The sequence below is a fragment of the Micrasema longulum genome, unplaced genomic scaffold (assembly GCF_059751315.1).
Source record: "Micrasema longulum isolate JH-2025_06_02 unplaced genomic scaffold, ASM5975131v1 h1tg000087l, whole genome shotgun sequence".
Lineage (NCBI taxonomy): Eukaryota > Metazoa > Arthropoda > Insecta > Trichoptera > Brachycentridae > Micrasema > Micrasema longulum.
In genome coordinates, this window is record NW_028277293.1 from 1,133,865 (window position 1) to 1,146,937 (window position 13,073).

At 33.3% G+C, this 13,073-nt stretch overlaps 1 protein-coding gene across 1 annotated transcript in view; it reads right to left on the reverse strand.

Moving 5' to 3' along the window:
- The window catches only part of LOC148284816 (dipeptidase 1-like), a 148,730-nt gene that overhangs the window by 56,190 nt on the left and 79,467 nt on the right, over positions 1–13,073 (reverse strand). The window contains exons 5-6 of the mRNA XM_088234729.1: positions 10,521–10,677; positions 6,785–6,839 (exon numbers count right to left, since the gene is read on the reverse strand). Coding sequence (XP_088090855.1) covers positions 6,785–6,839; positions 10,521–10,677 — 212 coding nt within the window. The remainder of the gene's footprint in view (positions 1–6,784; positions 6,840–10,520; positions 10,678–13,073) is intronic.

Genomic DNA, 13,073 nt, shown 5'->3' on the forward strand with positions numbered 1-13,073 from the left:
GGTACATGTTTTTTTTTAAACTTTCTATTTTTTTTCATTTCCTGTCTTAAGACAAAACAATTTTTTAGGTGTGTGCATGGTGTCCTACTCTAATATACAAATGAATTGTTAGTAAATTTTGTACATTTTGTTTGTTTACTCAGTAAAATAAATAAATTGTAATAATCTATCTACTATGCATACTTATGTTACAAATGTAAAATAGTGTTTGCCTGTTTAATTGTGATTCCTTCACGTTGCAACGGAGCTACCGATCGACGTGATTTTTGTCAAAAGGATAGCCGGAGAGATGAAAAGTGTTATAAGCTACTTTTAATCCCGAAAAAATATTGCTCCCTCAGAAAAACTTTTAGTGGATAATCAACTTTTTCCCTAGTACAGGGTGCCGGTTGCAGATTTTAAACTTCGAAAAATTGCGTAAAAATAAAAAGTTAAGTTATTTTTTTAAAATCATGATTTTGTTTCAATTACATGGATGCGGATTTTATTTTTGATATACAATGTTTCCTTAATACCGACCATCGGGTTGCAAGCCACGTTTCTAATTTTTCGCGGATATTTTGGCCCTGTCCTGGAAATGAACCCGATCGGGAGAACATTTTTCTTGGAAAAAAATATCTTACAGCATTCAGAGCATTTAGCTCGTTCGCATAACCTACAAGATTAAAATCTGCTTCATCATTGTAAAATAAGTTTTTTCATCTTCAGTTAATCTTATTTGAAAGTCATTATAGTAAAATTTTTAGACTATTTGAATTTTGTATGATTTGAGTTTTTTCTTCGTTGTTTCACGCAATGTTAATATAGCTATTTATAAAGCTGATAAGTGCCTTGATATGAAGTTTGAGGATTTTACAACATGAATCAGTAACAATCTAGATGTTTTCCTCAATTGAAACAGATTGAGCTGGACTTTGGCAGTGTCTGTTGACAGCTGTTCCTGAAGCTTTAAACCTGGCTACCCAATTTTGAATTAACTGTATTGAAGGTCTTTCACTTATTTGACTAATTCTTAACGATTACAGAACTTACACCGTAAGAGAAAAAAATATTGTTAATTTCGCTTTGATAGCGAATACATTTGTCTCTTCTGACCAATAATCCATGTCAAATGAAACATCCACAGTCCCTACAATTTCAATGCTCCACCACACCCCTCTCGCTACTAGCAATCAAAAATTATTTCAATTAAAAAATGAAATTTGTCACCGGACACCCTGTACCCCGCGAGCAAAGCCGCAGGTAAAAGCTTGTTCTAAATATTTTTTATTTTATTTCTCAAATCGGAATAATCCTCAAGCGGATTATATCCTGTTATGGTTTAGCGGTTAATTGCACTTCCCGAGTTTGGTTCCAGTATTTATTCAGAAGATTAACAATACACAAAAACAACATTTATTTATTTATTCATGTATTTTTTTACAGACATTGTCCATTCATACAATTTATAGGGATGAATATTTAAAAAAAAGAATAGTTTAAAACATTAAAAGATCTGGACTACTGTTATTATTATTATATATCTTTGTAAACTTAAACCAAAAATGTCCAGATATTGTTTTGAGTTAATGAAACAACAAAGACGGGTCGGGTCATTGGAGAATTATGGCCATAGTTTGTTCTATGCTGATCGATGAGCAGTACTTCATTGTGTCTCGGAATATATAATTTTACCTATCGATTATACCATTTAGTATGCTGGATATATAGGAAGTCAGATGGCAAAGGGACCATCTGTATTTTTTTCTGGTTTTTAATTTTCAAAAATTTTAGTCAATATTTCAGTAAATACATCATCATCATCATCATTCCCTTTCCGCACCTAATGGTGCATAGGGCACTGCATTGTTACACCAATCGCAGTGTATCTTGATCATATTTTTTTGTTACATGAAGGTAAGATTATCAGTCTTACGCTTCAGATACCAGTCCAGGGACTATGAAAAATTCTGATGTGAAAACACCCTTTTAAATAATTATGTTATCAACCATGTCGAGAATTGAACCCGAGACCTCTTGAATGGTAGGTAAACACGCTGACCATTACACCACGAGGCCGACAAAATACATTGGAATAAAAAGATAAAAAATGTTATTTGGAACACTAAATTATTATTACAATGTAACACTAGAATATTTTAGTTTCTGGGTGAATGTTTTGAAATTCAGTCTTATTACAGCGCTCCTAAACATTTTTGAAAATTAAAGATTATCCCTTCTGCCATCTAATTACCGATATATATACAAAGAGTTAATATTAATTCTCTGTTTTTGTAAACTATAAATATTTAAGATTGACTAAAATAAAAAATACAGCAGCTTTTCTCCTGACACACTGATTTTAAATCAACTGATGTTAGTCAATATTCATATTTAACCATATACTAACTTTTTAACGTCTATATGTTTCGAGATGTTCCTGTTTCTTTGTCAGCACTCATATTGCATTTTTTACTTGATTCCTCTTCTCTGGTTTCAATCCTGGGATTGGCTGGCAGCAATTACTTTCACCCTTCTCCTCCATTCCTCCCTGTCTTGTGCTGCTCTTTTAAAGTCAACATATGATGAGCAACGCACGTCCTCTAATAGGTCCTCCAGGTACTCTCTGCGTGGGAGTCCCCTAGAATTTCCCCTCCATTTCTCCATTTCCCCTCCATTATGACATGCAGGAGGCCTTCTTGACGTATTACATGGCCGATCCATCTCGCTCGCTTTTCGGACAAGGTCCTGAGCAGGTGCCTTCCACCTTCGATTCTTTGGAGAACCTCCTCATTTGTAATGTGGTCTCTCCAGGAAATTCCTAGTAGTCTTCTATAGGATTACATCTTAAAAGCCTCTCGTCTCCGTTTATCTCTTTTGGATAGGCACCATGTCTCGCAGCCATACATCAAGATACTCCATACATAGCTCTTGATTAGGAGTATTCTTAGTTTTAGGTCTATATTATTTGATTCTATTATTTTTGACCTTTTATTAAATGCAAGTCTAGCTTGATGTATACGGCTGTTGACCTTGCTCTTAGACCAACCATCCCACGTTATTTTACTCCCGAAGTAGACCAACTTCTTGGTGTTCTTTAGTGGTATTCCTGACATCACTACTCTCATCTAGTGTTGCATTCGGCCTACAGTCAGTAGCTTTGTTTTGTTTTTAATTATCTTTATCCTGAAGTTATTTTGAAGAATGCTTTCCATAGTTGTTAAGGTATCTTGCAGTTCTTCTTTACTTTCAGCAACCATAGCAATATTGTCAGCAAACCTTATCATATCCACCTTTTGCCCGTGTATCTTTACACCTTCTCTGTGACTCATCGTCTCTCTCAAGTCGTCAATCACACCTTGTATATAGGCGTTAAAAAGAACAGGTGATAGTGAGCATCCCTGTCTTACCCCTTGTCATATATTGGATTCTTTTGTATCATCGTCACATCTGATTATAGCGGCCTCATTCTTGTATAGCGCTTGGATTATTCGTCTATCTCTATATTTGATATCAATTTTCTTTAAAATCTTGAAGAGTCTTTTCCATTCTACTTTGTCAAAGGCTTTCTCCAGGTCTACCAATGCAATGTATGTGTTTTGGTTTTTTTAAATTATTTTTTCTAGTAGTATTCGTAAAGACAATATTGCTTCTCTGGTTCCTACACCTCTTCTGAAGCCAAACTGGTCTTTGGAAAGGATGTTCTCTTCTTTTGGTTCAATTCTCTTTAGGATGATATAAGTCAATATTTTTGAAGCATGGGATATTAGGCTTAGAGTTCTATGTTGCTCACATTTTGTCGTACCTGCCTTCTTTGGTAATGTGACAATTAGGAATTTCTCGAAGTCCTCCGGTATCTTTCCAGTCTTATACATTGCCTGTATCATTTTAAACAGGGCATATGTGGTTACTTTTCCTGCTGACTTAATGAGTTCAGCCGGAACGTCATCGATTCCGGGTGCTCTCCCGTTTTTGAGGTTTTTCAGTGCTAGGTCAAACTCTTCTCTAATGATTGAATCTCCAAATCATCTGCGTCTACCTCATTTTCTCTTTCTATCAATGTTTCATTGTCAATGTTTTCCTTTCCATTGTATAGCATTTCGAGATATCTTTTCCACTTCTCTCCTAGTTGGTCTTTTTCAAATAGTATTTTGCCGTCTTCTCCTTTTATTGCATTACCCTTTCCAATTTTCATACCAAATAAGTCTTTCACCGCAACGTGAGCTCTTTCTACATTTCCTCTCTTGAGGTCGTCATTAATCTCATTGCATTTATTTTGATAATAAGTTTCTTTGCTATTCTTGACTCTCTATTTATTTTATTTCTTAGCGCTTTGTATTTCTCTTGTGATTCAGCTCTTCTATCATTTTTGAGATCTCTTTTTTCCTTTATCATGTTTAAAATTTCATCGGTTATCCATTCCTTTCTTTTTTGGGGTTTTTTCTTGCCTATAATTTCCTCTTCTGTAGTTTTTATCTTCGCCTTTATCTCTTCTCAGATCTCATTCACATTTTCTTCTTTCATTAGGTTACACTCTTATGTCTTTTCTCTAAAGCTGTCACTGACCTCTTTTATCTTTAATACTTTTGAATCCCATTTGAAATTATTTCTCTTTTTTATTTTTTTCAGTTTTAAAAGACTTTTGGCCATTACCATTTTATGATCGCTATCTATATCTGGACCGGAATAACTTCTACAGTCTTTTATTTGGTTTTTAAATCTATATCTCACTATTATATAATCTATTTGCAGTCTTTGTTAGTCTCCAGGTGATTTCCGGGTGTATCGCTGTCTTGGGTGGTGTTGAAAACAAGTGTTTGCTATCACTAATTGGTGTTTTTCGCAGAATTCTGTCAATCTGTTTCCTCTGTCATTTCTTGCACCTAGCCCAAAAGGCCCAACGCAAGTTCCTTAACGTCCTTCTCCTACAACAGTATTCTAATCTCCTAGAAAAATCAGATTTTCATCTGCCTTTATCTTTTATATAGGTTTATCTAGCGCACTGTATACATCCTCCACCTTTTCGTCACTATGACTAGATGTTGGCATATATACTTAGATAATTACAATGTCTACAGGCTTAGTTTCTATTTTGACTAGAATAATTCTTCCGCTTTATTGCACATGTCTTTTAACCCGTCTTTCCCACTCCTTGCACACCACAACACCTACTCCTCCTTGACCGGGTTTACTTGATTAATCGATGAATATTTCCTGTTTATAAAGGTAAACCAGGAACCTTAAGCTGGACTCATTCGTCCTGAGAATCGCATGCGACTTATGTAAAATGACGAGTGACAGTATTCTTACCCCGCCCATGCAAGTGAAGTCGATCTAAAACCAGTCGAATTTATCTCGAGTGCACCAAAGCATTTGACATCGACAATCGAATGCGATATCACACCTTTAGCTGTCAATTTTTTTCGTATAAAACGCTCCCATTCATCTTTAAATAACGAGTATTTCAATTTTATTTTAACAAAATAATTTAAAATTAATAGCAATGATCAATATTATGACATTGATGACATATATATTCCCAATTGCTTTTGAAATGAAATAAGATTTTTTAATTATTTTATCCTTCGTCGATGTAAAAATAAATAATTGAAAGAAAATGTTTTTAAGAAAAATTAAGCTTTTAAAATTCATTAATCGATATTTATTGTTTTACAATCATTTGCTTATTTAATGTCTGGCAAACGCAATAACTACACCATGAGATGATCTCCACTCGATTTATTTTTGCAGGATTTTTACCTGAGAGTACTCGCCAAATTAAAATAATGACTTTGAAAAAATTATCATTTAAATCTCTTTAGTTAAGTTTAACTATATTATTTGAATCAGGTTGTGGTCCCGTGGCTAGTGTTGTGGACTCACGGATCAAAGGTGCCAGGCTTGAACCCCACTCTACCCCAACTTGATTTTCATATTCGAATAAGTGAGTTATTTACACCTCGTTTTAAATGATTTCGAAAATTTTTATACTTGGGTAAATTATAACGCTGATATTTTATTTTTTTAATAATAGATTAATTGAGGCGTTTTTATTGATTATATTATAAACATTATCAATTTTAAATATGCACCAACAAATCTTATAAATATCAGTCTACTATAATTTTACCGTGACGTTGAGATTAATATGATATGTGTAAAATAGGCTATTCTGCATCGGGTATCACGCGGCTGGTTTGTTTATTTGGAAATTCTTGTAAAAATGAATAGGCTTTTAGAATTATCAATCACAAAGTTATCAATGGCTTGCAGGAAAACGACAGGCAGTAGGTACTCAGGCCGAGAACCTCAAGCGCAGCGACGAAATCTTTTATTACACATCTGTTGTTGAACCAAAAAAGAAACCAAAAATTTGCAACGCTTTTGTTCTTTGAAATAGCGTGAAAGGGCATCTCTACTGATAGACGATAGAGATAAGAAATGAATTGATTTATTGATGAATTTAAGTATGGTAAATGTGTGTTAATTATTTTACAGTGTTACATTTAAATTTATTTACAAACTAAACAAAAATACACAACTAAATAAATATTGGCATACGCAAAAACTGTTATAAAAACTTCATTTGTTCACTTGTGTAATTACCATTTCTATTTTTTTTTCCATTTTGTGGCGCCTGCCAATAACAGGTTATAAGCCTTTTAACATCCTAGACGTCGTTTTTCCTATCACAACGCACCACGAATTTCTCCATCATTGTTGAAAATATTTGTCAAATATTATCTTTCAATTAAAATGCGTGTACTTTAATTTATTTATTAGGTAATAAATAAAAAAAACTTACTTCGCCAAAATCGTTCAATCCTCCTAGAGTTTCCTTATCACTTGACGAATCCGCCCTAAGAGTGAAAAAAAAAAATTCATTACAAAAAGTAAATAATCACTAATAATTAAGTACCGGGTTGTCGTTCTGCCGTTATGTCGCGGACTCATGAATTAAGAGTCCGAGGTTTGAATCCTCGTCGACCATAACTTGATTCCAATTATTTAAAAGTTTTTTTTACGAAATTAAGAAAATTGAAATATTTAGGTACATTATAAGATCGCAAATATTTATGTATAAAAAAAAGGTTTTTAAAATGAAAGATATTTAAAGGTACGTACTAAGATAAGAAAGAACCTCTTTAAAAAGGGGATACAAAACTTTAGGCATTTACACAGGTTATTAATTAAAAATAATATATCGAACCATAATCGGCAGAATAACGTTAGCGAAATTTTTGGCGAATTGCGTTTTTTTAAGGAAAAGTGTTCCTAATGGCCCCTTGCACAAGTGTTAAAAACATCAAAGCTCTATAAAATTCACCTGCCACATTTAATAATATTTATTTTTATTTATTTCATTTATTAAAAGAAAACAACAGTCATTAAAAAAATACGAATTTTTCAAATAAACCCATATTATAAGCCAATTATAGTTTTCTATGTATTACTCCGCATCATTCCAATCTTAAAAAAATATATTTATACTCTTAAAAAGACATATTATTTTTAAGATAAGCAAAATAACGTAACCAATGACAATGTAGTCGGTTACGCTAGCTCGCACCTATAGGCAAAACAGCGTTATCGCCACTATCCTAAAAGCGGAAGGTATTTAAACAACTTGACTGTCATTTCAGTATTGGTAGTAACCAACCATATAAATCCCATTTACCGAATAAAAAAAATATACATGGAACAGAAAAAAATCTTCTCCTGCACAATTCACTATTTGTCGCTTACGTTGTTCTGCCGGTTATGGCTCGATATTTCGTCGGTGATACTGCAATACCGCGTTACCTGTTTTTTACTCAAATAATTTTGCTAAAGGGAAACCGTTTGTTTTAAATTATTGCTATTTTTATTCTTAGTAATAATAGTTTTTTTGATACTCCTGCGGTATTTTTGATGGAATAAAATTCTAAGTAATATATTAACAGAACGCTTTTTAGGTTCTCTGCCAAAAAAATTGATTGATAGTTACATGGTATTTCAGTTTCACCGGCAATGTAGTACATTACGCTACATCTTCAAATCACAATGTATTTATATACTCATATTATTATGAGTATTTTTTTTAATGTAAAAAAGTAAAATACAAAATTTAAAGGTACATACATATAAAGACGTAATTCATAAAGACAATAAAAACAAAAGCAACTAAATCACCTATAAACGTCACAATACATGGAGAAGAAGAGTCTAAAACTAGTAATCCTAGCATGGAAATGATCCACCCCTTTTGATAGGCTTTTGCTAAGGATATTTACGATCGGCGTCTCTATTGCTTTGCTATTTTGATAAATTGTTTCTTATACGAGCTAGACCGTCCAAAAACACATAAAGCCTCCAGTTTTATCTGTCATCTTTGGACGTATGGTATGCAAAAATGATAAATGATTTTGAAAAACAGAAATAATTCCGACAAAAAAAATCTTTTATATAAAATTTCAAAAAAAAAGATATAAAACGGGTTCAGTTTTGAGAACCACCCGAAAACCCATAAAACCGCTCAGTTTGATCTGCCGTTTTCTGACTTATGTTTTATAAATATAATAATTAATTTTAAAAAACAAAATACTCGTAGGTGCTGACACTGAAAATTTTCATTTTTCAGTTTTAATAAACATAACGGTTCAGTTTTAGGGTGCGGAAAACGGGACAACGAGACTTTGATTTTGTAGATAAGCAGACCGACGCGCATTTGTCTTTTTTGAAAAATATCGGGGAGGCATTTGCGAGAGGCTGATAGAAAAACTGTGTTCAAATATCTATTTGTCAAATTTCTCTGCCACCGTATTTCCTCTTAAGTAATTAATATACGAGTACCTCGGTGCATATAATAATGTGCTCTAAAATATTGGAATTATAAATATAAGTAAATATAAACATTCTGCTCTTTCTAGCCCGCAAACCTTAAGGGAACTGTCATTGGATGATTTAAGTGATCACTCGACACATGTTGTAGCATCAACCGGTTTGCAAATGACAGGTCACAAGGGCAGTAGATGTAACTTCAATATTCCATTTACAAAGAAGTTTTCCATCTATATCATGAGGGTTGAATCCAGTGTTTGTATACGAGGTGTGTTCAGAAAAAAACGGGAATTTTGAAATTCCGTGGGTTTGGAGAGTCCGATTGTCAATTTTTGTCAATTTATTTATGCGGGTGAGATTCATCTAATTAAATTATATCACCGACATACTAGGCAACGCAAAAAGTTTCAGCTCTTTAACTTCACAAACATCAACAGATGAAATCTAAGGAATATATATGTTTAAATATGGCCAGAATGGTAAATATTACACATGGTGTAAAGTGGCCACTTAAACTAGCCAATGACAGGTCATAAGCCCCGTCGATGCTTAGTCTTCCATATTCCCTTCTCTAAAATGTTCTTTATCTCTGTTGTTATATGTTAATATTAACAGCTCCCCAGGAAGTCAACAAATGAAAAAGTTGAGGAAATGAGAATGTTCAAACATAGGCAGAATGGTGAATATTACACAGTGTGTAAAGTGGCTACTTAAACCTGCCAATGACAAGTCAAAGGCCTTTAGGATGCCTAGACTTCTATATTACCTTCTCTAAACTGTTCTTAATCTCTGTTGTAATATGTTAATACAGTTAATAAATATTTCCTTCTCTGTTACAATAGAATCATTATCATCATCATCATTCCCTTTCCGCACCTTATGGTGCATAGGGCACAACATTCGTACACCAATTACGGCGTATCTTGATCACTTTATGTTACATGAAGGTAAGATGATCAGTCTTACGCTCAGGTACCAGTCCAGGGACTATGAAATATGCTAGTGTAAAAACCCCATTTTTTAATAAATATTTCATTGTGAACCATATCGGGAATCGAACCCGAGACCTCTTGCATGGTAGGCAAACGCGCTGCCCATTACATCACGAAGACGACAAAAAAATTGAAAAATGAATCGTCTATTTCCAAAACCCGCTATCCCCCCCTATGGTTTTTTAACACTTTGTATCCCGGAGCCGTGTTTTCACGTTAATATTTAACCACACGTTGTGTCCCGGTCTCGTGTTTTTACGTGTTTTACCAGCTCTATAAAAAAGTGGATGTTGTTGACATCTAGTGACTTTTATTACTACTTTTTTACTGCTAGTAAACCATGTGTTAACACGGAACCGGGACACAACACATGGTTATTATAATCACGCGTTTACACGACTCCGGGATACAAAGCACAAAAAAGAGTAAGACCCTGTATATGTGCGAATATTGCAATGTGGCTCTCCGTGAGAGCTAATGTTGGCAAACTATCATACAAAAAAGGCTTGTTAAATTGTTTAAAATAAATATGATAAGTTTCAATGAAATCAACGCAGTATTTTCATAATTATGACACTTTAAAAAACCCTTCACAAAGCATCAGTTTTCACAAAAATGGGCCGGGCACAGGGTAAATTCTATGTGTATTCGGCCGGTGCTTAAAGTGTTAATGTCGAATTTTGTAACGATAAAACATGCTTAAACTATTGTCAATAAGAATACACTCACCATAATGTATTGCAGTTATGTGTCAGAGAGAGGTATCTCACACCGACATCGTAAAACATTCGCAAAATTCCTAAAGAGTTACCAATACTGTGTCCTCCTTCGATTCCAATGAGAGAGGCAACCTTTTTAGGTTTGGCTTCATGTGCTTGCAAAATATCTGAAACAGTTGTATATAAAAATAATAAGCCACTTATACTAATAACACACAATAATGGTCATAAGTCATTTAAATGCTTAGACTTCCATAATCCCTTCTCAAAAATGTTTTCCCTCTGTTGCAACAAATTAATAGCTGAACAACTGTGCAATCATTTTGACACACTCAAAACATTGTTGAATCGACTAACTAGTAAAAGAAGAAGTGTGAAAATTGGAAAATTGTTTTCAGGCGTTGCCTAGTAGGTGATTTGGTTCAGCCGGATGAATATCACCCGCATGAAAAAGGTTTCAGCTCTTTTACTTTATAAAAGTCAACAGATGGAAAAGTTGAGAATATTTATTTATTTATTTATATACGGCATTTCTGCCATTTACATATATGTGGTATAAAGAGTGCTTAGAAATAAAAATATTAAAAATAAAAAAAATCGAGTATGAAATATTAATATACTCGTAATATACACATTATTAATTACTTGAAATACATATATATTTTAAAGAAATTATACAATAACAAAATACATTAATCAATCAAATTATAACTATTCCAACCCAATCTTCTGAAGATGATTTGCTCTTTTTGATAAAAATATGTTGGTAACTTTATTTTTTAAGTTAGGCAGAGATAAACTAAATATATCAAAATGTGATGCATATTCATTCCCGGTATTCTGTAATCTAACAATAGGTGAGTTATATTGAGCTACCGTTCGAGAATTTTGACAATAAAATATTGTAGATGTTCTGCTTAATCTAGGTGGTACATAGAATGAAATCAATTTCAGTAGATCAGGGGTATCAAACATTATGTATGTGAATAATTAAACACAGGCAGAATGGCAAATATTACACAGTGTGTAAACTGGCCACTTAAACTAGCCAACGACAGGACATAAGCCCTGTAAATGCCTAGACTTATATATTCCACTCTTAAAAATGTTTTCCCTTTGTTGCAATAAATTTATTTAAAAAAAATGAGCCTCATGTCCTTGTAAAATTTCAGAAACAGTTAAAAATAAAAATAAAAGGTTTCAAGTGCACACAATATCTATGAAACAGTTATAAATAAAGCTGATAAACTTCTTCTGCTTGCAAAATTCAAAAACATTTGGCATAAAAATAATAGGTTCATGTAATTAATTTCACAAACATCAACAGATGAAAGAATTGAAGGAATAAAGATGTTTAAGTATGGGCAGAATGGTGAATGTTACACAGCCCACAGTCACAAGCCCTGTAGATGCCTAGACTTCGTATTACCTTATTTTTAATGTTTTTCATCTCTGTTGTAATTTGTTAATGAATAAATTAAGGTTTTGTAATAAGAAATTGAACAGGAAGAACGAAATTAATTTGTTTTTTTCTAGAGATAGCAATTTTTAAAAACACACTTACACTAACACATAAACTAGCGGTGTTTATCGTGACAATCCATTATGAAACCCTGTAAAAATTACGGTTTGAGGAATATTCCAAAGTTTGTAATATTTATTCTCTAGAAAACAAAATGGTGGTGCACCTGTTATGTAAACTTTCCTCTAAAGCTGAATTTTCACTTCCCATAAATTTGCTTCTTGAATAAAATATTAAAATTCACGGACTACTCCGCGGCCATGCAGACATCGCGAAGGCTTAAAAAATAAATTAAAAACCCGCTACCAAAACTATTTCATAAATTAAGGGTATTTTTCTTTCTCTGGTTTATTTTGGTATTGTGGCTTGTTATTTTTTCCCTTTGTTTTGTTTCGAGCTTAATATAATATATATTTCTGTCGAGGAGATAAATTAACGCACTTAAGAAACGTTTTATCTCCGCGCTGTGGTGTGATTATGTAGTTAAGAGGATATTTACTGTTAAGTATTTGTATTAAACGACTGTTTACATACATACATCGCATCGTTGTTAAGTTAGTAGAATTAAGTATTCTTTATGCGGAATAAAATAAATGCTATCTATTGAAAATTAATAAAATCAAATATTATTAATGAAACAAACAATCACGCTGTTTTCTCGTAGGAGTAGGCAGAGAGGATACAACTTAATATCACTACGTCTTTGCACACATACCTCGCTTCCTTTCATACACTCACGCTGATTATTCCTACTCTTGACATGACCACCTTCAAGTATTTGATGCACTTGACCGTGCTATGTTTTTCTCGGCGTTCCTCGTTTTCTACATTCATCAACATTCGCATCGTTGATCTTTAGCCGTTCTTTCGCTGTCCATTCGCTCTACATGTCCAAACCAACGCAGCACCCCTTTCTTGATTCTGTCGATAATGTATGTCTCAGCCCTGCATAGTTCACGGATCTCTATATTTCGTATTTTTTGTAATTTTTAAATGGACATTTTCACATCGGATTCGGAAAGTAAAATTTGTATGACTATG